General features: G+C 44.5%; 1 protein-coding gene across 5 annotated transcripts in view; it reads right to left on the bottom strand.

The window, feature by feature from the left end:
- Positions 1-26,218, bottom strand: part of celf2 (cugbp, Elav-like family member 2) — a 166,247-nt gene that overhangs the window by 465 nt on the left and 139,564 nt on the right. For 2 of the 5 annotated variants that reach the window (XM_076111476.1, XM_076111477.1), the window contains exons 7-13: positions 25,122-25,201; positions 17,545-17,784; positions 16,190-16,253; positions 8,391-8,498; positions 5,217-5,393; positions 3,800-3,943; positions 1,617-1,789 (exon numbers count right to left, since the gene is read on the bottom strand). In XM_076111476.1, coding sequence (XP_075967591.1) covers positions 1,662-1,789; positions 3,800-3,943; positions 5,217-5,393; positions 8,391-8,498; positions 16,190-16,253; positions 17,545-17,784; positions 25,122-25,201 — 941 coding nt within the window. In that variant the 3' untranslated portion in view covers positions 1,617-1,661. Of the gene's footprint in view, positions 1-1,616; positions 1,790-3,799; positions 3,944-5,216; positions 5,394-8,390; positions 8,511-11,635; positions 11,771-16,189; positions 16,254-17,544; positions 17,785-25,121; positions 25,202-26,218 lie in introns of all 5 variants that reach the window. The other 3 variants (XM_076111478.1, XM_076111479.1, XM_076111480.1) reach the window with 2 other exon arrangements.

The raw sequence follows: 26,218 nt of genomic DNA, 5'->3' as shown, positions 1-26,218 counted from the left end.
ACACACACACACACACACACACACACACAAAACAAAGAGCACCCAAAGCTTTATCCATCAGATCCCAGATGGATGTCGTCATTTGGGAGAAAAATACATATTTTTTTGGGAGAGGGGGAGGTGGGTCTTATCATTTCTTTCTTTTTTTAAAATTCAACATCTTTGGAAGGGGGGGGGGGGGGGGGAGGTACGAACAAACAAAAAACGCAAACAACCTAAACAAAAAAAATCAAAAAAAATGAGGAAAAACGCGAGGAAAAAAGGTAGAAATGTTGACAAGAGAAGAAGTGGTCCCACTACGGATGGAGAGAGGGAGAGAGCGGTCAGAAGAGAGAGAGATGGATGGATGGATGAACAGCACAGAGTGAATGAATGAATGACACAGGGGAGTGTGGAGGAGGAGGGGGTGGGGGGGGGGTGTGTTGTGATTTTGGTTTCTGCACCGAAAAAACATGAAAAACACGGGAGAACCCAACTCCACGAGACTTCTCCACAAGGGTCTACTCTTAACCATGCTGAATATTTTATAGGAGTCCAATAACTTAACGAGAGGCAATAAATAAAATCCTTTTTTTTTTTCATCTGAGGCAGTAAAAATGTCGTATAAAAATAGAACTGCTTTTTTTACAAATAAAATTTACAGGCCTGTGGCTTTCTGTACTTTGACTTCTTTTTTTTTTTAAATCTTTCAACAAACATCAAGTATTTTCAGTTACCACCTCGAACCCATAAACTCTTCTTTTACTGTTAGAATTATCATTATAGCCTTCATCAAATTCTGGATGTTATCTGTGAAGATGTTCTACATGCGGTAATATCCCTTTTCACAACAAAGACCAATGTGATCTGACCCAGAAATGTACTCACAAATTTTTCTGTTTTTTTCACCTTCTGAGAAATAAAAAAACTGTTTTTTTATTTTCACATAAATGATAAGTGGTAGCTGGAGTGTGAGCTTCGTTTGTTTCTCTTCTTCTGGTGGTGGTGGAGCGTAGCTGTACTGACTATAATGTGAAGAGGCCACTAACGTTTCTGCAGCCTTTGCTCCCGGGTTGCCAGCAGGCATAGACGGGTTGGGTTTTTTTCGGAGAAGCAGCGGCGGCCTGCAACCAACACCGCGGAGGTCAAAGGGCGAATGTGCATATCGGCGTGCGCGTCAAAAAATAAATAAAAAAAATGAGAGAGAGAGAGAGAGAAAAATAAAAGTAAAATCATCATGGCTCCTTTGTCTTTACCTCGGTCGTGGCTGAAACTAGTCCTCAAAAATGTATAAATAATCTCTGAGAAATAATAAAAAAACAACTTCTAAACAAACTACCCAACGTAGCTACGTCCTTCCAAAGAAAAAAAGAAAATTGCACAAAGTAATGGCGGTAATGGAAGCGTTCATGTGTGTAAAAATAATAATAACTGTAATAAATAATAATACTTGAAAGCTAACATAAAAATCTTCGAAAAAAAAACAAGGCGTGTGTGTCTCCCTCGGGATGGTTGTAGGTCATCTCCCCCTCCCTCCCTCCCCTCCCCTCCCCCCCAGTCCCTGTGTAGAGAGGTCGTGGCTCGGTTTGCTTTTTTTTTTTTTCATTGTCACCTCTTGTCTTGGTGGGGGGACTTACCCTAGCAGTGCTAACATGGGGAGCAGATAGACCCTAGTGCTAAGATCAGTACGGTTTGCTGTCGTTCTTGGAGCGCTTCAGCTGCACCTTCAGCCGCTTCATGCCGATCTGGAAGCCGTTCATGGCCTGGATGGCTGCCTGTGCCGACACTGGATTGTCGTAGCTGACGAAGCCTGCAGGTTACCAGAGGAAAAGTGGATAGTTGGTAAAGAAAAGGTGATAGAGAACAAGAATGTGACAATGTAAATACTGCTCATTTTTCCACTTGGCGTTAAACTTGCAACAGGGAGCGTTTCAAGTAATAAAGATTATATTTGTTAGAGTTGCATGAGTAAAGGTAAGCTATCCAATCTCTGAACCCATCGGCTATCGGTTTGACGACAATATTTCTATGGTTGCATTCTCTCTAGTGTCCACCAGGGGGCGACTCCTCTGGTTGTATAGAAGTCTATGAGAAAATGACTCTACTTCTCTCTTGATTTATTACCTCAGTAAAAATTGTAAACATGAGTTTATTGTCTCAATCTCTAGTTTCAAGTCTTCTTCAATACAGCATGATGTTCATTTAGTACATTATGGTCCATTTAGAGTCAAACAGACCATAAAGCAGGGGATGCTTTAGGGCGGGGCTATTAGCAATAATACAATGATTCAACTTGCTGAAAAGGAGAGCAGCTCATTTCGGCTACATTTTCATTTATCTACTGTCGTCAAAATGCAGCACGAACAGTGAAGACAATCGTCTAAGGATTGTAAAAGTTGCTAACATGTTGGCTAATAGAGCCCGTGTCCGCTAAGGCCAATAAGGTAAATAACAACATGTTACCCGTAAACAGGCTCGTGAACCATAATGGTATAATAAAGTCTAATGAGACCACGGTTGAGATGATTGGTCGCCTCTATCTCACGGGTTGTATTGTTGTTACATTAGCATTTCCTATAATCTTCATTGTTTCCTGTCTAACATAAGAATTTGAAGAGCTGTAATCAATCTCTTTTTATGTCTCTTCTCGTTGCTTCTGCTTTATTGGTCTTGTTTATTTACAACAACTATGCTCGTTTCAAAATCAATGTTTAATAATAAACTGCTGAAATTAAAATACTACGAGAGGCTCCTTCACCGTGTTTCTGTGTCTCCGGATATGTGATTCGTCTGGTTTACATCTACATTAAAACACCCCCCCGGTACACAATAAGAAAAATATTAAAATTTAATGACTCCCGAAGGGGTTGTTGCGTCAACAAAATAATGAAATAATAAAGCTGAGTAAAGCCGAACACACATAATAGTAAAGCAAATAGAGGGGAGTGAAGTGGCACTTTTAATGTGGAGCATCATGAGTCTGCAAAACAACTGCTTTGAATTCTAAACAATAAGACAAAAACTCAGTAAAACTGCTCCGAGAATATTTAACCACAAACATTTTTGACCAACTTGACAAAAGCCACTGTTGGTCAAAATGTCAGAATAAAGGTCTTTGGAGCAGAAAGTGAAGTTCTGTTGTTGTGTTCTGTTCACGCTGTCTTTCACAGAGTCGTCTTTGTGCACACTTCACTTCCTCTCCTAATACCTGCAACCTCTAAAGCTGACAGTAAACTCCTCGTCTCGCTTGTCTCACGTCCGTCCTCACAATGCTTGTGTTTTTTCCCTGCTGTCTGTCTCTACGTGGATCCATGCTTGATTTACTTCTGTTCTGCGACATGGAGGAACGGAGTTGCATTTTGTTCAGGCTTTGTTGTCAACGTGGACGAATACTCTGGATTTCTTTTTTTTATTAACATGCCAATCATTTTTAACACCAGGTGGAAAAGAGTCTCTTGTTGTCCCAGCTCAGAGTGTCTTATATTAACGGCTTCTATAAATGTGGCTGTTAGATTCATCAGCCGGTGTGTCTCAATATCTCACGACCCATTTTCGTCATTTGCTCCCTGCAGCATGTAGTCGGGAAAAATCGCAGGAAAATGCGTGAATTTCCTGCAAAGTTTCCTGGAAAGAATGGTGCACTTCTCCACTAATTTGAGAGGAAATAGAGCCCACAGTCTGTCGTGTTGTTTTGAGCTCGTACAGAGGAGCTTTCTTCAAAGAATAGCAGAAATATGAATAAAACAGACGAAGCCCCTGAACTGGGAAACAGCGAGAACAGAAAGCAGACTTTGTTGTGACGACTGAGCCGCTGCCGTACCGAAGCACTTGCTCAGGTTCGTCTGTTTGTCGATGAAGACTTTGGCAGAGACCACGTTTCCGAAAGGCATGAACATCTGCAGTATGTCCTGGTCTCCAAACTCCTGGGGCAGGTGGTAGATGAACAGGTTGGCACCCTCGGGACCTGGCGGGGGGACGAGACGCAGTGAGGTCAGAGGGGGGGGGGGGGGGGGGGGGGGGGGGGGGGGCGGCTTTTTTTAATTTTATTTCAAGCAAGCAAAAGATAAATAAAATAATCTGCAACCATAGGAACGGAGCCGAAGCACTCGGCGCGGTGTCGCATGACCTCGAGTTCTGTTCATGCTTTTAACAGAACTTTTAAAATTCTCCAATTATGTTGAACATTAAACAAACACGAATGCTTTTTCGTTCTCAGTTAATGATAATATTTTCGCTCTCGACCGACAAAAGCAGCTCCCTGTTCCTCTCGCTCTTTCTTTCAGCGGCATGTCGTCTCTCTTAAGAGGGGTCACAGGTCACCCCCCCTCCCCCTCCCCCTCCCCCACATCCTAATCGTAGAAGGTCAGATCTCTCAGAATCATTAAATATGCTCTTCACCGCTAAACGAAGCCCGATATCTGTCACTTCTTTGTCTCCCCTCGAGGGGTTCTGAGCTCCCGGATGGACTGTCGAAGAAAGAAAAGCATCTTTATACAAACGTGTCTTTGTTGGAAGCAGAGATGAGACAAACAGACGCAGTCCCACTTAGATTCACGGGACGTTTCATGATCACGTCTGCTTTGTGTCCAACGCTTTTATTGAAGGCTTTTAGGGAAAATAGTTTTACTTCAACCGTCAGGTTCTGTTTGGATTTTCTCTTCCACAATATAATTAATTTAACTATGAAATATAACAGGAATGTATCAGAATGACTCATAACATATTCATACCAACTGTAACTTTTATATTCCTTCAAAATAAGATCTATTTTTCTTCTGGTGAATGTTCAGTTGATAATTTGAATTATAGGTTTGATTTAAGAGGAAACTCCTTAAAATGATTATTGTAATAAACACATTTTCAATTAATTGATTTCATAGCTGAAAAACTGACTTTGTCCCATTAATAATTATATAATATAATAATAAACACATGTAGATCTTTGGTAAAAATGTTTTAAAGCTTAAGTGACACTGATTTAAAAATGCAATATTTAAATCAGGTCACTTTTGGACGTTATTTACACATTTATGCTGCAAAACAATCTTGGCACTTTAACTGAGATATTAAACTTCTACGACATATTTTTTTAGAAGAAGATGATTCTAGGGTTCAGCTGACGTGTCCTGCTGTCTATTTGCTGCTCTTCAGAGTAAATCCGTCTGCTGTTAAGAAATAAGAACCTCCCGTCGAGCAGCAGCGATGTGCAGACAGACGGCCCCCGGGGGCTTACTGACCCTCTTTCTGGCTGCCGGCGGCCCCTTGCTGCTGCAGCAGGGACTGGCTGTAGAGGGTGGGCAGCGCTGCGGCGGCGTACTGCTGGATCCCTGAGTAAGCCTGCGTCAGCGCGTCCATGGTGCCCGCCGTCCCGTTGGTCAGCCCCCCGCCCAGGCCTCCGTTTAGAGCCGCCATACCTGAGAGCATTTGAGCAACTTTACATAAAACCCAACAATAAAGAAAGAAGAGTGCACTTACTCGTTAGCGCTCCATTGAAGGTTTTACACCACACACACAGAAATGTTACCACACATCACACACACACACACGCACTGATGTTACACATCAATACTGTGTCTACACACACACAACAGCTAACACGGGACACACAGAGTAACACTTCAAACACACAATAAAGTAGAGGATGGGCGTAGCTGATGACAGCCAGAGCTGCACAGGTTTCAGAAGCACGCAGCGACGAACGCACGCTCACAGGAACACACGAAGACGCAGCGTCGACAAAACACTCAGACAAAATGTTAAAAAATGTAGGAATGAGTCCTAAAGTTCAGAAATAAGTCTGCCAGAAAAAGAGTGTAAATGAGACGACTAGACGTCCTCCCTGGAACACTCGTCCTCCTTTAGCTTCGTGGTGGAGGCGTGAAGTCATGTGACCGTGGTGGAGTTCCTCCATAGCCCAACGTTAGCTTTTTACTTTCCTAAAAGCAATGTTAATCTGTGAAGATTATCTTGATGAACAACAACGTGTAAGTATCATAAACGTCTGATTTGCCACAGAGATCATTTTCTGCAATAATTCAAAATCCAGTGGAACAATCCCATCGGCTGTTTGTCGAGGGAACGAGTGCAACGTTAACTTCCTGTTTGGCCAACAAAAAGAGTGCACGAAGCAGTTTAGCCGCACGGGGCCGCTGCAGACAGCTGCATGGATTATAATGAGAGCATTATATCTGTCGCATGAGAGGGAATAAAGCGCATTGAATTGTCTTGTTTTTGCCGCTCCAAAATGAGTCAATAGTAGTGATTTAGTCACCCAAACAATAGGTGCATCTCTTTTAATACACACTATAATAAAATGACAAAGAATGATACATAATGACAGATTTACTACCTTGATGCACGTTTAAATTCCACGTAATCTGCATTGGTACCGATAAGTGAAATCCATCTCAACACTTAAAGAAGTGTCTCGCTCTGCGTGTGGAGGATTGTGTTGCCAAGTCAAACATCAACAGCGAGGTGTGATGTGCTTTTCCAGCCCTGCGATGTCTCACTTTAGGGGTGAAGACAGGCTAGTATGGAGGGAGGGAGGACGGGGGAGGACGGGGGGTTTGCTGGTTTGAAAAGTGGAGGAACGCAGCAGTAACACTCATTAGCTGCTTGTAACGGCTTAATATCACGGCGGAGGGCAACTTGTCTGAGGGGGTCTGACATTGGCTCGGCGTCCTGTCGTCTCACCGTCAGACACAGTGAAATAAATTATCACCGCAGAGCTCCGGATTATAGGTCACTCATTTATTCAGGAATAATTGCACCGGTGACCTTTGCAATTCAATTAAGGCCTAGATGTGTTTAAATGAGGGCGGTGGAGGAAGGGGGGGGGGGCAGAATGCGGAGAGAAGCATTGGCCGGGATGCAAAAAGGAAAGTGGACCTTTCTGTTTGAAAGGACGATCATGTATGTGTGTGTGTGTGTGTGTGTGTGTGTGTGTTTCTGTACCAGGAGTGGAGGCGGAGATGATTTACACAGCGGATACAGCTACTCCAGCCGAGGACCGGTAAAGGTCAGAGGAGAATAATGTGGTGGAAGAGGCCGGTAGGACAGGATCTCTGCTGTAATAACGGCTCTGATTAAGATCCCAGCTCCCGTCTCCCAGGAGGTCAAAGGCAGGACGCGCGGCGCACCACGTGTGGATAGAAACGTGTCTCCGCTGTGGATCTCACCAAACTGGAACGTATTTAGATGCTAAACCAGATGTTCTGCAAAATACTTTCATCATAAAACTAACACTAGCTTCAAATGTTGTCTTCTTCATGTCTTCCTGACAAGAACAAATGGTCAAATGTTTGTATTTCTTGGCACGAAGGAAGTAACATTTTTCTTTTTTTTGTGCATGAAAGTGCTCATATCTATTAAATATAGTGTGCACGATGATTGTAAAACAATGTCTTTTTTTAAAGTTATTTTAGTGCAAGAATGTGCAAATGTTTGACATGAAAATAGACAGGTTTTATATTTATTGGGCAGTAAAATTGACAGATTAATATTTCTTGAATCAACGTTTAATTCTACATTTTTTGGCACGTGTAGAGAAAGCTCCATTTAGCATTTACTGCCCATTCAACCCTCTAATGTTGTCCTGTAGAAATGAAACAGAAACAACAGGATGTGAAACAACTACAACATGGTCTCACACACACACAGACACACACACACACGCACACACACACACACACAGACAGACACACAGACTGCTGGGATGGCACACCAGCACTCTCAATAGCAACCCAGGACACAACCAGGAAGCGGATGGAGAGATGGATGGATGAAATCTCTGCTGCCAGATGAATGAATGAACCAGCCGGCGCTGTGAGAGCGAGAACAATTTACTGTCGAGTGAAAAGTAGACGCAGAGAGACGACGGGAGGAACTGAACTCTTTAAACACACACACTCTTATCTAAGAACTTCTGTTTTCATCTTTCTTTCTCTATCTTACGGTATTTCACATCTAAATATGATGTTGAATTTGAGTTATCTAAAGAATGTACTTATAGTACGTATAGACTCTTCTGTGCAGCCTCTGCACATTAGACTTGCATGACTTTTTTAATAAACGCAGCCTTTGTTTAATATACTAAATAGTGTTTAATATATATTTTTCTTTTAAGTACAAATTCTGAAGATCTTGAAAAAAAATCTGTCTTCTTCTGTATTCTTTAAATCTATCAAAATTAAAGATTAAATAATGACAAATTGTCGGTTTTAATAAAAAAGAATCACATGCAACGGCCTCCATAGAACCCACATCAGTGAGACTCTAATGTGCGGCGCCGCTGCGTCTCTCTGCGGCGGCTCACAGGTCGTAGCAGCGATGTTGCCGATGGGCGTGGACGGTGGAAAAGCGGAGGTGTGGGTGACGGTGGAGTGGCTGATGGCAGAGTGAATACTCACTGTTGATGCTACCTGCTAGTGCATTAATGTTGTTCAGGCCGACGGTGCCTGCCAGGCCCTGCAGGGTGCCCAGAGAGGTCAGAGAGTTCATGCCGGCGTTGGAGTTGGCTGTTGTTGCGGGAAGAGAGGAGGACAGGGGGGGGAGGGGGGAGGAGGTGAAGAAGAAGAGTAGGAGACAAAGAAACAGACTTGTTCAAGAAGATTCCTCCTCAAGGCCTTCTTCACTCAATACACATTAAAAAATATTTCGTACATCTCGGCCTTTTGTAGAGTTTATATAGACGGTGCTATTTATATAATTTAACATCTTTTTGAAATGGAATAACTGTAAACTAGCTGAAACCACTGCTGAGTAGACTGGCTGCCTCTGTTTCACCTCAACGAAGTCTTCAATGCTCTAATTGTTTGATATCTTGAATATTTTAATGCCAATTGGTGGAAAGTCTGGAAAAAAAGGCGGAGAAAAGTGGGAGGAAAGGCTGAGAAAAATCTGCAAAAAGTGGGAGAAAAGTGGGAGATAGCGCCACCGTGTGGCCCCTTGTACCAAACTTTAGACGTCCTACTTCTGCACGTTTTATTCACGTGGAATCGGGCAGACGGGAGAGCGGACGAGAGCAGGACGGTAAAGTTACACATCGTTGCAGTTTGTGCATCTATTTCTAGATTGAGGATGAATCTATTAATTAGAGTCGGCAGCCATCCCAGCATGAACAGATTTTCCCTCGTATATTTTGGAAAACTTCCTTCTTCAAATTACATCCAATGTTGACCAAACATGGACCAATGTGATGTTCAAATATTCCAAAAAGATTTCATTTGGATTTGATTCTTTTAATTAGTTTATAAATCCTGTGTCCTAAGTGTCCACACTAGTCAAACACGAGACGTTCCGGCGCTAAAATGCAACGATGCAGAACTAAACCAGAGCCGTGGGAGTTTATTCTGTGAAACATCTTCTGAAGAGAAGCGCTGCAGTTCACGGGAAATGTGATCTGGAGGCAACCAACTGTCTCCACAGTGATCTCATTCTGTTATGGATTTAAAATATTGTGTCTCAGGTTAATTAAAGGTGAATATTTTTAAACATCCAGGAAAATCAGCAGCACTTCATCATATATACAAAACAAAAACCCTCATGTACAAAAGCATATGGAGATGAAAACAGGAGACACACTACAGGGAAAAACAAGGCTTCTCATGCACTGTTCTTCTGCTATCATCGTCTTTCAGACTAGTAGAAAGAAAACATACAATATACACATTAAGCTGTTTATTTCATAACTTTGTCTGTTTGCGTCTGTAGATTTCTCCAAAAGTTACCATTAGATAACGCCTCATTTGCATATTTCAACATAACATTTCAGAAATCTCCACTTCAGCAGCTCCTACATGCACCAAACGTTACACTTTCACTCCTCTCTATGTTCGGAAGGTTTCCTCGCCTGGCTCTATCCCATGTTTATCATTATTATTTATTTTAACCTGTTCACCTGTAGTGTCTCCCCGTCAAAGAACATGTATGGTTTGCTGTTTGCAGATATTGGTAAAAGCAGGTACAGTGCTGCATTCAAAGTGATGCTGTCGTTGCATGAAACAAAACACAAGGACCATCCAATAAGAAGCAGACGACATGTACAGGAAGGAGGAGGAGCATCAACCAGAGGAGACTTTCTATGTTGGCGAGTAATCTCTCTGTGAAACTCGTGGAATTCTCTCTCGATAGTGACTTTTCATCGAGCACAGCTGGTTACAGACACACACACACACACACAATTCAACACGGTGGACACAAACTCACGCACACACACACACACACCAGGGACTCACAGCGGTGTGGAATGTGTGCCATACATGACACTGCTGTGTCAGCGGCGGTGGGTGAGATGGCAGTGGTGGGGGGGGGGGGAGGGTTGAGGGGGACAAAAAGCTCGCAAACCCTGTTCTGTCTTTTTTTCCTGACAGAAGAATCTGCTCGTTTATACTCTTGATCTCATCAAAGCGATGCCGACAAAGCAGCTGGAGGAAAATGTGCGTGATAACGGCAGCGCTGTGACGGCACATGGTGCAGGAAAAATAAAATAAAAAGTGCTGGCCTGTCTCCATGCAGAACTGTCTATATTTATCAAACCTGCGTGACGTTTCTCAGTTTCATTGACACATGCAGTTCAGCGCCGCTCATTCACACTCAACCTGAGTGTGTGTTATTCAAGGTTGGACTTACATCCAGAGTCAGAGAGAGAGAGAGAAAGAGAGAGAGAGGGAGGCTCGGTTGGAGGCAGGAAGTGGGATGGAAGCGGAAGAGAGGATGCTGAGGAGGAGGAGGAGGAGGAGGAGGAGGAGGAGGGGGGGAAGGGATAGCTTTTCATATTCATGCTCTGTTGGGAGTGCGCTCCGAAAAGAGACGGCAAAAAAAAACACTGGCTGCTGGAGCGAGGCCGGGGCCGACATAAAAGGGGAGAATGATGGAGCAGAAACAGGGAGCTTGTCAAAAGGAGGGCAGCAGCAAAAAGACGAGGGCAACGAGAAGGAACACAAGAGGAGGAGGAGGAGGAGGAGGAGGAGGAGGAGAATGAAGCAGTGTGGGAAAAAAAGAAGAATCTGAAGGTGGCGATATTTAACCTGAGTCAAGTTCAGACACCAACCTGCTAGTTGCTAAAGACAACACACCAACACACACACACACACACACACACACACACACACACACAGGTGCACACAAACCCGGACCGCCGGGAAACAACAACACACGTTTCTGTAAATCTACAACCGGTAAAAGGTTTTGGCACAATTCACACCCCAACAAAACATTTAAGCACAGAACGCACAGACATGCACACACACACAGACGCGCACACGTATACAGTGCGTGTATCACGGGATGGGCGTGGTTGTTGTGGCCGAGGAAGTGAGGAGGACGATAGAGGTGGGGCGGCGCTTCGACAACACGACAGCATGGTCTGTTGAGATGGAGGACGGTGGATTACACACACACACACACACACACACACACACACACACACACACCATGGGAATGTGCCAGACGGGAGATCTGAACAGATGAATCGGCAGCGATGATTTGGGTTGATGGAGGTTTTTTTGGTGATGTGTCATGGGGGGGTGGGGGGTGGGGGGGGGGGCGACAACACTGGTGATGGTAACGGTGGAGAGCGGAGGACGTAGGCAGGCGTTGGGTGCCCCTCCACCCACCCCGACCCCCGGCGTCCCGAAGGTGGCTGCGGTGTTACCTGGGCTGCCCAACGCTCCCAGGGAGGCGACGCTGTTGGACAGGGGGTTTGCGGCGGAGGGACTGGCTGAGTTTTGGGCCGCCGCCGCTGCCGCCGCTAAAGTGGCCAGGTTCTGCAACTGCAGAGCACTCATACCTGGAGAGAGGAGCCAGAGAGGAGGGGGGGTGTCAAACCTTTAGGGAGCGAGGTCGTGGGCTCGGCTGGCTGGACCCGGGACAGAGTTCACCAGAGGGACAAGTACCGAACACGAGCGAGCTGTCCTGGTCGTCCGGAGGTGAACCAGGAATGACAGAGGAGTGTGTGTGTGTGTGTGTGTGTGTGTGTGTGTGTGTGTCACTGTGAAGAGTCTGCAGTGTGTGAAGAACAAACTACAGCAGATGATTTTTGCTAATAAGTCCCAAATGTGTGTGAATCAGTAAAAGCAGCTGTTGTTGTGTTTAGGTTTGGTGCGTCTCTCTGAGGCAGAAATGATCTCTGTGATTTAGTTAAACTTATATATTGTTTTTCTGTCTGAGGGCTCAGTGGAGGAGGCTCGTTGTCTAGTTATCAGGCTTTTTTATGCTGATTATATCATTTGGGATTCAACTAGAACTCTTTTGCTCGGCTTTAAACAAAAGTATAAAAAGTATAAAAGGTGCCTTTTCAACGTGACGCTTTATCAGCTGCAACTGCCACGTGAGCTAAACACGCTAACATGCACTGAAAGCTACATCAACAAAAGAAGGAGAAGCTCTTAAACAACCCTTCCAGAGAGAGAGAGAGTCTTCATCCTCTGCTCAGGTAGACATTAGTCCACTATATCTTCACATAAAGGTAACGTGCTTAACGTACTGTGCTTAACGCATTGTTTCCTGTGAAAATGTGTATTTTGAAAAGAGGGTTACGAAGAGAGCCATAGTCTGAATCATAGAGCCGCTGACCGAGCTGCCGAGTCAGAAGTGAGAACGGGCTGAATATAACAACAGAGAGTATTAAGGAGGACAGATATACATCTGTCTTTAGACTAAAGACTTTCAAAATAAAGCTGTAGCTGAAGACACCTGCAGGCTGAACCCTCCTCGCTGGTAATCTGCTTGCTGGCATTAGCATACAGGCCTGTACTTAAGCATAATTAATGACTACATGCCAACACCCAAGTGATGGGGAAGCAAAGGCTATAAAACACCTTCTGTGAGTACAACTGAACCTTTCACCTTTTCTCCGTGTGTGTGTGTGTGTGTGTGTGTGTGTGTGAACACTACGAGGAGGAGAAACCTCATAAAGCAAACAGAATCAGTCACCAGAGCAGGAAGCCGTTCTTACCACCAGAGAAGCCTCTTCCTCCGACTCACGAGCTTGTTAAGAGGTTAAGAGGGTGGACACTGTCAATGTTGAGGTGTATGTGTCGTATATACAGCCTGGGTGTATATACAGTACCATGGGAATACGCACACACTCACTCACACACACACACACAGATAGACACACACGAACAAGACACCACGAAGAAGATCCATCTTGTTTGAATGAAGATCCGAAACAGAGATATCCTTCAGCCGGACAACCCAACCCAACGCAGCAGCCAATGACAGCCGACGGCTGGATTCATCGCTGGGATCCACACCTCTGATTGGTTAATTAAAGGTATATAAATAAAAAAGGGCCGCTCTTCAGCAGGAAGTGTGTGTGTGTGTGCGGTAATGAGTGTGTGTACTCGCATCGAAGCCAAAACCAATCTTGTTTTCAGAGCGATTTTCCTCAATTTTCTGTGACGCATCAAAAGCTAAAATGGTTTTTCCATTTTTCTACGCAACGTGGTGAATAAAAACAGGCGCCGGCCCGCCGTCGCTCTTTCTGTCACGTTCGGTGAAAAATGCACAAATCGAATCTCGCAGTAATTTAGACCGTGTGTGTGTTTCTTTACCTTTAAAGTGCAGCACGCGAGCAGCTGGCTCATTCTCCGTCTATGAGAGCTCTTCTTCATGGATCTTTATTATGATGCTTTCTCCCCTCGGTGGGTTTGACCACAGAGGCTCCGATCCCACACAAACGTTTCTGGGTAATACTTCAGTAATACTTCAGTAATACTTCAGTAAAACACATAGTTACCGTAGAGAATCGTCTGTTTCTATTCCATCCCTGTTTTTCCAATTTCCTTGATTTCTTTCCTTTTTCTCTTCCTTCCTGCCTGCATTTCCTTTCCTCACCCTTTCACTTCCCCTTTCCTATCACACATTTCCCTTTCTTTTACCATTTTTCCTTCACTGTCCTTTCTTTCCTATTCCCTCTTTTCCTTTCCTCCCATCCTTTATAAACATCTTTCATGCCTAATGCTTCCTTATTTCCTTCTCTTTTTCCATTTCCTCTTCTTTGCTTCCCTGCACTTTAGATCTGTTTTCCTCCTTTCCAATTTCCCACATATTAACTCCCTTTCCTTCCTCTTTTTCTATTTCCTGTCTTCTTTCTCTCCATTTCTTCTGTTGCCTTTTACTCTTCCTCCTTTCCTTCTCTTTTACCCCTTCATTTATCTTCCTCCCCTTTTCCTTTTCTTCCATTCCTCCCTTCCACTTTCCAATTTCTTAGTTTCCCTCCTCTTTTCCATTGTTTCCTTTCCTGCCTCTGTTATCTTTTCCTTACCTCCTTTTCTTTCTTTCTTTTCTCCACTCCCCTCTCTCTCTCTCTCTCTCTCTCTCTACATGCTACCTCTTTCCCCCCTTTTCTCAAAGCAACTCAACCCCAGCTCTTACTAGCATTAGTCCAACGTTATCTCCCTCATTGAACAAACATTTAGGACGGTCATGAGGAGGAAAACGGGAGCAGGCGTGATATAAAAGTATATTTCTGTGTTAGAGAGAGACGGCAAAGAAAGAGACAAATACAATCTACTCCCCGCATCACAGTCGGAGTATCCGGGCTGTGCAGATGGTACGTGAGTGTGTGAGCGACTACATATGTGTGCGAGGACGCATGTGTGTGTGTGTGTGTGTGTGTGTACACGCTCCATGCGGCCTGTATGGCAGCGCCGGGCTGCACCAGGCTGGCGTTGGCTGTGTCTAATTGAATGCTCATTGGTGTAATTGAAGCCTCTCAGCTCTGCAGCTCCTCGTGTTAAAGACTGGGACCAGATGTCATTCAGCTGTGTCACATCTCCTGCCAATCACTAATGCTCTCTCTCTCTGTCTCTCTCTCTGTCTCTCTCTCTCTGTCTCTCTCTCTCTGTCTCTCTCTCTGTCTCTCTCTCTGTCTCTCTCTCTCTGTCTCTCTCGCAGATGGAGGACCAACAGATCTCCAGATTTAGACGCCGTTACTCGCCCTCACTTCCAAAAAATCCCAGAGCCTGTTTTTCCCGTGCGAGTGTGTGTTTGTGAGGAAATGTGTGTTTGACCCTCGACAGCACAGTGTGCAAAAAATAAAATAAAAAATGTAAATCATCCAGAGGGAAATTGCAAAAGGCGCTGTAGCTCAAGAGAACACGACAGAGAAAACTGGAGGACACAAGATGGCGCTCGCCACTTTGAAAGAGAAGAACTCCCATCATGCTCACTCGTCGCCTGACTAAGCAGCGTACAATTAAGAGCTCGCTGAGGAGAGAGGAGGAAGGTTGGTGTAAAGGTGAGATGAAGAAAGTGTGATTGGAGAAGGTGGGAGGTGCAAGAGAAAAGAAGAGAGAGGCTTAAAATAAATTGAGAAGAGAGAGAAAGAGCAAGAAAGAGGAGAAGAGTTTAATGGAAAGAGAGAAGAAGTCAGAGATGATGATGAGAGCGAGTATCCACGGGTCCCGGAAAGTCTTAAATAAATCAAAATTTTAAGCCCTAAAAAATGATATTTCTTAAAGACAGATTTTATCTTGTTCAACATTTAATAGGAGGCTTCTTGGCTCGCTGCAGGCTCAGATTAATACAGAACTGGGTTAATACAATATGCATTTTTTATTGCGGCAGCCTTACTTAAGAGAATTGGACTGTCCCTTACCACTTTACATCTCCTATTTCTTGCGTCCTTCCTTCTTAGAGTTTGAAAAGTTTCACTGGCTAATATTCACTGCAGGTTTTATGAGCTTTATTTCCCTCTTTTTTTCAGTTCTCGCCTGCTAACGGCTCATACTTGACTGCAGATGCTCTTGAGAGAGAAAGCATGGAAGTGCAGATGACAGATCACAGTGAGAGAGGAGCAGTAGATGGCGCCAGCCCGCAGTGCACAGATATCCACCAACAAGCCACCCGCTTTTAACCAGTTTTCCTCCACTCCCTTCTTCTCTCTCTCTCTTTCCGATTCATCCGTCCCAGAGCCTCGCTGCTACCGCTACACGCCCAGGGCACAGCTCTTGTCTGGCCTCATTAAAAGATCAAGACAATTCTTAGCAACGGTTAATACATCTTCGGGGCAAAGATCTCTCTTAACTCCGACACGCGAGTTCATCTGTTATGCTCTTTGGTCCTTCTTTTAGAAGTCTGCGAACAAAAAAAGAAAAATAACAAGAGAGGCGCAACAAAGAGTCCATCGCCGTCGTGGATTAAACAAAAAAAAAAAAAGAAAGAAAAAAGGAAGTTTATCAACTGATTTCTTTTGACTCACCGGCCATCTGCTGGATCCCGCTGAAGGCTCCCAGGTTACTGGAGGAAGTCGCCTGCTGGAGCAACTGATGGGAAACAAAAAAGAAAAGAGAGAGAGAGAGAGAGAGGAGGCAGAGGAAAGAGAAGAGGGAGAAACAGAGTGAGCCGTGTGGATGCAGCAAGCTCGACACATGTCTGCACAATGCTACACGTAGAGAAGCTAAACTGGTAATTTAGCAATGCGGGTTTGTTGCCTCGGTGCTCGATGAGTAAATGAGCTGCTAATACAGCTTGATCTCTCCTCTAAGCAAACGCTGTTTGTATTCCGCCGTGATTCTTCCAGACAAGTTGAGCATGAAAGCTCTAATCTAGCCGACTAATTAGATTCCAAAAACAAAAGTGGAATACTGACGCTGTCAGAAAAAGAAAAATCATCCTTCAAAGAGTTGAATTAACAGCAAATTAACATCTTGTTTCTATTGTTTGTGCAGAATACAGAGCGTAATCTTCTCAAAAGAGTGAAGAAAGAGGATTGAAAGAGCAGGAAGCCGGGAGCCCAGATTCACAGAACACTTTTTACCCCCAAAGAAGAAATCAATATTCAGTAAAGGTGGGATGTCTGCCTGAGCTCTGTTCTCTCGTTGAACAGACAGGTGTTAATTGCTCTTAGAGTCACACAAATTGAGAATCGAAAGACTATTGATGTCGTGTGTTTTAAGGAGAATTTGGGCTGTTTAATTTAGACGCTAAGAGCAATGAGTCAAGGGTTAGCGCCCAGACTTTCCTGAAGAGAACGAGGCTCTGAAAAGGCAAATGGCTGCAGAGACACGAGGAGGGAAGGAGGTTTCTGAACTTTAAGAAAATAAAATACAAATCCCCCCCCCAATCAAACAAATCAACCGACGGCGGTCTCAGATGTGCAGCCGAGCCGCTGCAGGATTTATCAAATTGGGGATCAGTGGACTCCCGAGGGGTTCAACACTGTCCCCAGCCAGATCATTTATTTGTTTAATCCCAACAAAAGTCTGATGAAGTTACCACATTTAGCCTCGAATAAATCAGAACAATTACAACGAAATAGGCCTCACATTTAACTTTAGTTTCCATAGAACATTTTCCTCCTGGAGGATTCTCTGTGTCTGTGCTTTCTCTCTCTGGTGTTACACTTTCTTGAGATACAGAACATACATTATTGGCTTCTAGCAGCCTCAACCTGTTCAGAGACCTCATTTCCTCGCCAGCCAACAATCCCAAGAGGAGGATGGAGGAGAGGAGGAAGAGACGAGAGAGAGGAGGGAGGAGGAGACAGGAGGCCAGAGAGAGTGTTTGGGAAATTCTTTTTTTCAGGTTGGAAGGTTTTTCGATTGGGGAACTGACTGCTGCGGCGTTGGCCATGGGGCTGTAGTAAGGGGTGGAGGAGGTGATGGTGGTGGGCGACGCGGCGGCTCTCCTTACAGCCAGATACTGCGGGGTGAGGCCGCCCAGGCCCGTCAGGCTCCCCCAGGTGGTCGCACTGTTGAGCTGCTGCATCTGCTGCGCCAGCTGCTGCTGCAGACGCCGCTGCTCCTTGTCCTTCTGCGTGTCGGCGAACTTCACCACGATGGGAGACGAGCAGCCCTGTGTGGGAGGAAAGGAGGGAGAGGAGGGAGAGGAGGAAAGGAGGGAGAGGAGGGAGAGGAGGAAAGGAGAGGAGGCAAGACAGCAGAGAAGAAAAGAAAAAAATGAAGACAGAAGAGGAGGAGAGATGGAGGATGGAGGAAAGAAGAGAGGAAATGGGAGAGAGGAGGAAGATAAAATCGGGTGAGGACAGGAAATAGAAAAAAGAAGAGAGAAGGATAAAAGAGGAGACAAGAGTAAAATGATAAAATAAAAGGGGAGAGGAGAAGAGAAAGGAGAGATAAGAGTAAAAAAGGAAGAAAGAAGAGATGGAAGATTCAAAAAGGAAAAGAGGAGGCAAGAGAAGAAATGTGGAAAAAGAGGAGAAGAGGAGACAAGAGATAATTAGGGAATGAGGTCTGTGTTTACACATTCACTTTATACTGTATGTACACGATAACAAATAAAAATGATTCATGTGTAGATGCATATCATGAAATCTTATAAAAACATCTTATATTAAACTTTACATCAGCTAGGAAGAAGAAATATCTACTCTCAATTAAGTTGAGACACACACACACACACACACACACACACACACACACACACACACACACACACACACACCCTGCTGCTCTGAGGAATACAGATTCGGACAATTAGAAACACTTCTGTTCGTCTAATTCTCCAAATCTTCCTCTCAAAGTCTCTTTCTGGTCATCTCAATCCATCTCTCTTGGCCTTTCTACACGCACACACTCTCTCTCTTACACACACACACACACACAGTATCACACACACACACACAAATCAAGTCTCTCTTCACATGAGATGATGAAATAGTTGGAGAACTCAGGAAATCTGTTTCTGGTGAAACCGTTCTGGACTCACAGATAACTGAGCCCCTTGTGGGGGAAAGAAGAAAGCCCAGTGGCTTTAGAGTCAAGCTTCCTGTGTGACTCTGTGCGTGTGTGTGTGTGCGTGTGTGTGTGTGTGTGTGTGTGTGTGTGCACTGTCACACACGGAGAAGGAGAAAAAAGCGAAAGACACAACGCTCCTGATGAAAGTTGCAGCGACGGCTGAAACACAGCGAAGCAGAAAAACGGCAAGTCGTAATCTATCACGCCGAGCCGATACTCAAGACGCAGCAATCAAAGCCTAACTAGGGGGCAAATCCGTCGTAAAACAAAGGCAATCTGCCACGGGAGGATAAAAACCTTTTGATTGAAACATTTAGTTCGAGGCACGATCCTCCGACTCGGCGGGAGGGGAAGGGAAGGATTCGGCTACTTTGCAGACAGCAGCAGACACAGCCACACGTGTGTCTTCTTTAAAATCAACTCAACTGTCAGCGTCAAATCAACGCGTTTACACAAGTTAGCGTACTTCCCAGAATGCATTGTCTTTCTTACATGTATGTTAAATGAAAACGGCTGCCACTAATCTTTATTTTCATTATTATGTATCTATTCATTAATCCTTTGATTAATTGATTAATAATCTCGTTTATAAATTGTGACAAAATGTCCACAAAATTATTAAAATATTTGTTTACGATATAAAATAGAGAAAAGCAGCAAATCATCACATGTGAGTAGTTGTTGTCACATAATTGTTCGATGAATTGATTTAAAGGGCCAGTGTGTCATATTTTGTGGAAGAATCTACGGTGGCCTTCAGGTGCATTCGCCCAACTAAATTCATGGTCGCTGTCCGTGGTGCTGATCAAAGCTTAATTGATCATATCTCATATTCATAAACTACTTTACTGCCTTTATACAAACCCTGTAAAGAAACAAGTCAAGTATTAAATGTATTATAAAGAAACGAAGGTTGAATATCCTGTAAACTATTTGATTTGGCTGCAAAACATTTAATCAAATGAAGATTTTTAAGACCTATTATTGTACATGTGCACCACGAGCTACACCCTCAGGATGAAGAGCTCCTGTAGTTGAACCTAACTTATCCTGAAGATAATAAGACATGCAGTGACGATGCGACACGCCTGCACAGACACGACGGAGCAAAAATGATAAAATTTGACGTCAGAACCAGTTATAATTCAGTTAATGTTCAATCTTAAAGTAGCCCCAATAGCAACATTTGGCCACGGCTCAATTCTCATCTGAATGTCTCCTGTCCGTCCATATTCACTGCGTCCCTCCACCAGTCATTTTCCCTTTTCATTCCGCCCGCCGACAGATAAAAGAGAGGTGACGATGGGAGAATTGCCTTCGGAGCGAGGGTGTCAAGTTTGGGGTCTCGCCGCTGCAGCGGATTCCCCTGGAGACAGGAGCGCCCCTATACCTGCTCTCTGCTAAATATCTCATTACTCCAGCTGACACCCGGGCAGCGGGGAGGAGACGAGGCCCAGAATGAGAGTCCTGCCCCGGGAGAGGGGCCGAGGGGGGCCGAGGGGGGCCGGGGGAGGCCTCTATACGCTCCGTGCATATACCGGTTCTCCCTCAACACCGGGGCTGCACTTTCAAGTTTTTCAGGCGATTGGCCGGCTGCACAACTTTGCCCTTCAGTGATACAAAAAAACAAAACGCGCGGAGGGAAAGTGGCAGCTCGTGCCATCTGTTGGGTTTCGCTCAGAGAAACAAACCATCATTGATTTTTATCCGTAGGGGGATTTCTTAATAATTCAGCATGGGTTAGTAACAGCTTGAACTTTTGTATATCAAACACTGTGTGACTTCTGTGCTAATCAGCCATTAGTGGGACGAAACTCCACTGTTCTGAGAAAATATTTCATTAAAGCTCCTTAAAGCTACAATATTTATACATTTTCATGAAATCAAACCCCCGGTTTTGAGACCTTTCTATGTGTTTACACTCTGTAATTACCTCTCTGTATGGTCGTTGTTATTGCTCGTGGCGGGGTCCGCCATTCCTGTGCTGGAGTCCCGTATTAAGTTACTGCTAATGCTATAAATGTCCTGCTGCTGAGGGTAAAGTTAAACTATTGCTCCACCTTTAGCAGTTACAACACTAGTGATGCGTACGTATTAATGCGTCAATAACTACAATCCAATAATATAAATGGGCCATTCTGCTGACCTACTTTTGGTACTTTAAGTGTGTTTTGATGCTAATACTTTACTACTGAAGTCAAATATTGTTTGCAGGACTTTTACGCGTAACAGAGTATTTCTACACTGATGTATTAGTACTTTTACTTCAGTAAAGGTTGTGAGTACTTCTTCCACTACTGATTAAAGAGACATCCAGACTGCTTTTTTAGTATTTGAGGAGCCAGCTAATGTTTTTAGGTATTTGTTGCTGTGGGGGGAAAAAACCTCAATGCCGCTGGGTGAAATTACACCTCATGTTGTGAGCAACTAAAATCTGCAAACCATCTGATTTGTTTCGAATTGGTCACTTTTGAGCACAAACAGCAGGGAGCACCATGAGGACTACCTCTCTTTGAGTCCCTCGTAGATTGTTAACATAATAACACACTGAATATATTAATAGCTAATGCTACCCCGATATGAGAAAACAACTTTGTGGTCATAAAAATAAGTTGTTGGTGTTTGTCTTAAATGGTCTCTGGGTTCAGATATTTAGAAATAAACATGTCATTAACTGGATGTTGGCGGTGCAGCGTCGATTCATGTTTGACGCTATTTCAGGAGAGACTTTTCAGCTGCAGATTGTCTCCCGTGTTGCAACAACTTTCACATCTGAAGAAGAAAATAAAGCGCTCCGAGTCCCACAGGAGACGTTTCTTCAGGGAAAACACTCCTTTTTCTGCAATGTTATTTTTGTCTTGTTTCGTACAATTTTCGACAAATCTTGGATAAATATCTTTATAGCATATATCATAAAGTTTGGATCTCTGCAGAGACTGAAATACGGATGTCAATGACAGCCTATAGTTTAACTGACGCTGCAGACATCGCAATAAGCACCTGGCACATGTATAATTATGTAATTACTGCACATTTTTCCATTAAAATGACACCTCGTCAGCTGCTTCAGGATTAAGGTTTTGACCTCGCACGCCCCCAAAACAATAAAAGTCAAACTTTCTCTCAGAGACAGAAGTTACGGCCTCGTGATGGACTTCACCAGGAGTTCACTCGGCTAATAAAGCTGCCTGCGCTCCCTGAGGCCGACTCTCTGAGACAACCGTGAACGGAGCATTACGCATCACTTCCCATCTCCTCCCGTGAATGCACGCCTCGACACGAGGACACGCAAACTCCACTTATAAGCTCCGGTCCGTTTACCTTGAAAATCAAATCTCTCTCTCTCTCGTAGCTTTCAAGAGAGTTTATGTGCTCTGAACCTTCTCCGTCTCATTTATTCACCACTCACTGAGCCTCTGAATGTCAAAACCATGTGATGTGCAGCTACTAAAAGGAAAGCAGGAGGCTCTGTTCACTGCAGGAGTTTGCACGCCAAGTACTTTGTGCACACTTAGATTAAAACAGCGTGCAGACAACACAAAGTTTTGCATACCGAGTCAAAATTAAGCATCAAAAACAGTAAGAGTTTGATCTCAGGCTCTTTTCTAACCTTTTCACTGCGTATAATTTAACTTTCGTCTCCACATTTAAATGTAATAATTCAATTTGTTCACTTTCAGTAAAATGTTTCCTCAACTGTTTTTCTTCTTTATGTTGTTTTGTTTTCATAATCAAATGCAAATTCTAAAGTATTTTGAATTTGCTACTGTAAATTAAATGTACAGTATAAATAAACCGCCTTGTCTTCGTATTTGAGCCGTCTGTGGTTTGAACCGGAGTCGGCTCAAAGCCCGACGCGTCTCTCACGGATGCTAAAAGCTGCTTCAGTATTCACACTGTGTCCATATTTGACGATTCGGGAGTGAGAACGAGCCGTCGAAACTCTTAAATGTCATAAATTTGCGACCCATATTTTTGCAGCAGTAGTTAAAAGTAGAGCAGCCCTCAATACTGATAACGTTTAACGATACATCACCGAGGTTTTACAAGATCCTACGGTTTATCTTCTACACCTAGCTATACGACAGAATGACGTCTACTAATCAGCATCGGTCTACTTGTTGAAATGCTTTCGTTCTCATTTTGCTGAACTGTACTGAGCTACTATACTGCAGATACTGTTTCTAATATTTTGCCCCACTAGATGTACATCAATTAGGGTGGACAAAATAATAGAAACACCTGTCGGGATGATGAACACAGTTCAAACTGCAGCCTCCGAACTGAAATCAGAAAAACTGAACAAACCTTCATGAAGGGAGGATGTATTACAGGACTGTACTTAGCTGAGTATTACCTGAGGGTCTGTATCAAGTACATTCATGAGACCACTGGTGACAGAAACACAACTGACTTGGCGTGCAGAGGCTCTAAGTGAGACTCCTGTTAAAACACATATGGGATCACCCGGCGCCTCGTACAACATCACCCCTGATTAATCTAATCCAACATTTCCTCTCCACCGTTTGTCTCCTCTCTCTTCACTACAGTTGACAGACGCGTTTGTTCGCTATTTAAACAGACGCCGCTCCGCTGTCCCTCATGCTCCTCTTAAAGCTCTCGTCTACATGCGCTTGAACGCTTGTGCGTCGAGGAGGGGGGGGGGGGGGGGGGGGGGGGGGGCAGAAATCAGTGTCGACGGAAAATTGTACAAAGCAGAAACAGAGAAACAGGACACAATGAAGCCCACACACCTCTGTGCTCGTGTGTCTGCAGAGGTTCGACATGTCTCGCTCAGATCCACTTTCATTAGGGCCTGACATTCAGCCATGTGTGTACCTGAATGTCACGGCGTAATGAGAATGGATATGACAGTGACAGCGCCATCGCCATCGAGTCCCCCCCCTTTAGTTTTTTCTTCTCCTTCCTGACATGTACGCAACAATCTTGCTCCATCTAAGACAACGGCGCGCAACAGAGCCGAGACAATAACCAAACTCTATTTACCAGACCTCATTCCCTCGTACGGACCCGAAGTAATTACTTTTAAATTGCAAAACTGAGGAACATTAACAAACGGTTGCGGCAATTTGTGTGCGCCTGGGGCTAGACAGCTTGTTTTTCAAATGGAAATGAAGGTATTCTGCCATTGTCCACTGCACTATCGTGTTCTGGTTTCAGGCTTTTTTCTCTTTCTTTCTGTTAGCTGGATAAAAGTGAAAGGACATCGGCAGCGTTCGCCGGAGCCCATTGTGGCGGCCGACTGCTCGGAGTGGGGATAATTCTAGCTTAATGCTAACGCTGTCGGAGGAGGGCGTCACTCCTTCTACTCAGAAGAGACGGACGCGCCGCCGCTCGGCCACATGACTCAACACAGACACTTAACAACACAAACATGAAGATCCTGACTTTCACACGCAGACGAACGGAGGGAGGAGCATGCGGGGTTTTTGGTTTTTCCCGCCACGTCAGGTTCACGGCACATCAATAGCGCTCGTGATTATCATGATCAGCTGTAATGAGGGGGCCACGGGGGTGAACGCCACTCGTCTCTTTTCTTTAACACGGCCTGTTATTACCACTTCTTTGTCTCTCTCTCTCTCTCTCCGTGTGACTCACACTCGTATTACACCGAGTAATTCTCTCCCAAATCACGGCCCCGTCACGCTGCCCTGTCACTGGCCTGACAATGTCGACAAAGGCGCCCTTTTATTGGGTGGACACACACACACAAAGGAGCAGCGGCCGGGTCCCCATTACGGCGCCGCCGGGGTCGCCGTGCAGCTGATGAGGTCTGTAACGCCACCTGCACATTGTGGCCGTTGTGTCAAAGGTGTGTCGCTTTTTTTTTTTTTTGGTCACAGTTTTGAGCCAAAGTTTGTTCTAGTTGGAGATTTGTGACACAAATAAATGTCATCAAAAGTCAGCGGTAGGGATACTAGTACTCTTATCGATACTCTTATCGGTTCTCTTTGATTATATTGTGAATAAAAAAGCGTTATTATTCTTGTATGTAAACAAACAGCAATACAAGAAGTTCCAAAATCATTAAAATGCATTCACAGCTAAACTAAATTAGCGACTAGCTTTCATTTATTAGCCTGTTGTTATGATCTATCTCCGTATGGCATCGTATGTGAGACAACTTCAAATAAGGCTCATTTATATCATCTTGTGAATTCTTACAGTGATTTTCTTTTCAATGATTGTGTCTATTAAATAACTGTTAAACTGCTCTAAACAATTAAAATCAAGACATTAATTTAAGCCTTTAGATTAATGTGACAGCGTTGAGACTCGAGCCATGCTGGAGGTGCGATGAACATATGCTGTGTGGTGAGTTTTACGGCACATTGACAGAGTGAAGTGCACGTCTATTTTTAAAAGGAGTGAAAGAGACAGAGATTAGAGAGAGTTGAAGGAAGAGTACAGTACCTCCATAGTCTGAGACTGGTGCATGGCTTTGATTGCATTCTGTGCCATAGCTCTGGTGGAAAACGTGACAAACGCACATCCTGTAGGGAGGGGAGGAGAGGGGGGAGGAAGGGATGGAGGGGCAGTGGAAGGGAGGGGGGGCAGGAGGAGGAGGAGGAGGAGGGGGGAAGACAAGAAAGAACAAAAACAAGACAAAAGGGTTGGACACGTCGTTGTTATAAAAAAAAAAAATAAAAAAAAAAACAGAGATTGATACAGAGAACAGCCCACAGGCGGACAACAGTGTTGTCAGTCGCCGTGGAAACAACAGCCGAAAAACAAGCACAGTGTCATGACAACCACATACCCCCCCACCCCCCCCACCCCGTCCCATCACCTCGCCCCATCCACAGGACGTCTGAGACAAACCACAATCACCATCGGGCCATTTGATTGGCTTTTAACGCCTCTCCTCGTCCTCCTCCTTCCTCGTCTCTGATTCGTCTCCTACACACCGGCCGGGTTAGTCATACTGAAGTTCAACCGCTTAGATTTGAATTAATCGGGGCCTGTGTTGTGCGTGTGATTGGTTGCCCTCTTTTGTCAAACAGGAAAGAGATGTAGCGGCGGCGGCGAGCTAGAACGAAATATCTGCAGTCGGGAATCAGATGAAGAATCGTATTAATTGAATCCACAGAGAGACGAGGAGGAGAGAGGAGGTGTGGTCGACCTCATCCGTGACTGACGCTGATTTTAGCCAATCAAGACGGGACTCAGCCAGAGGGTTTTATTTTGGGGGGAGGCTGTTATTGGCTGGCTGTTTGTGGGGGAGGGGGGGGGGGGGGGGGGGGGGGGGGGTGATGGAAGGTTGTATTTGTCTGGCTGGTTAGGGAGTGATTAGAGGAGATAATGTGAGAAGTGCTTCAACAACCCCCGGACTAATAATATGCTAACAAACTCACCAAGCCATGTTAGCGCAGCCAGGCCTGAACTGACACACACACACACACAGACACACACACACACACACACAGACACACGCACACACACACACACACACACACACACACACACACACACACACGTCCAGGTACGGCTGGCTGACTCGTGGTTTGGCA

The sequence above is a fragment of the Anarhichas minor genome, unplaced genomic scaffold, assembly GCF_050575085.1.
Source record: "Anarhichas minor isolate MPS153535 unplaced genomic scaffold, ASM5057508v1 ptg000045l, whole genome shotgun sequence".
NCBI lineage: Eukaryota > Metazoa > Chordata > Actinopteri > Perciformes > Anarhichadidae > Anarhichas > Anarhichas minor.
The sequence above is the reverse complement of the archived record's forward strand: the minus strand, read 5'-3'. Positions and strand labels throughout refer to the sequence as shown.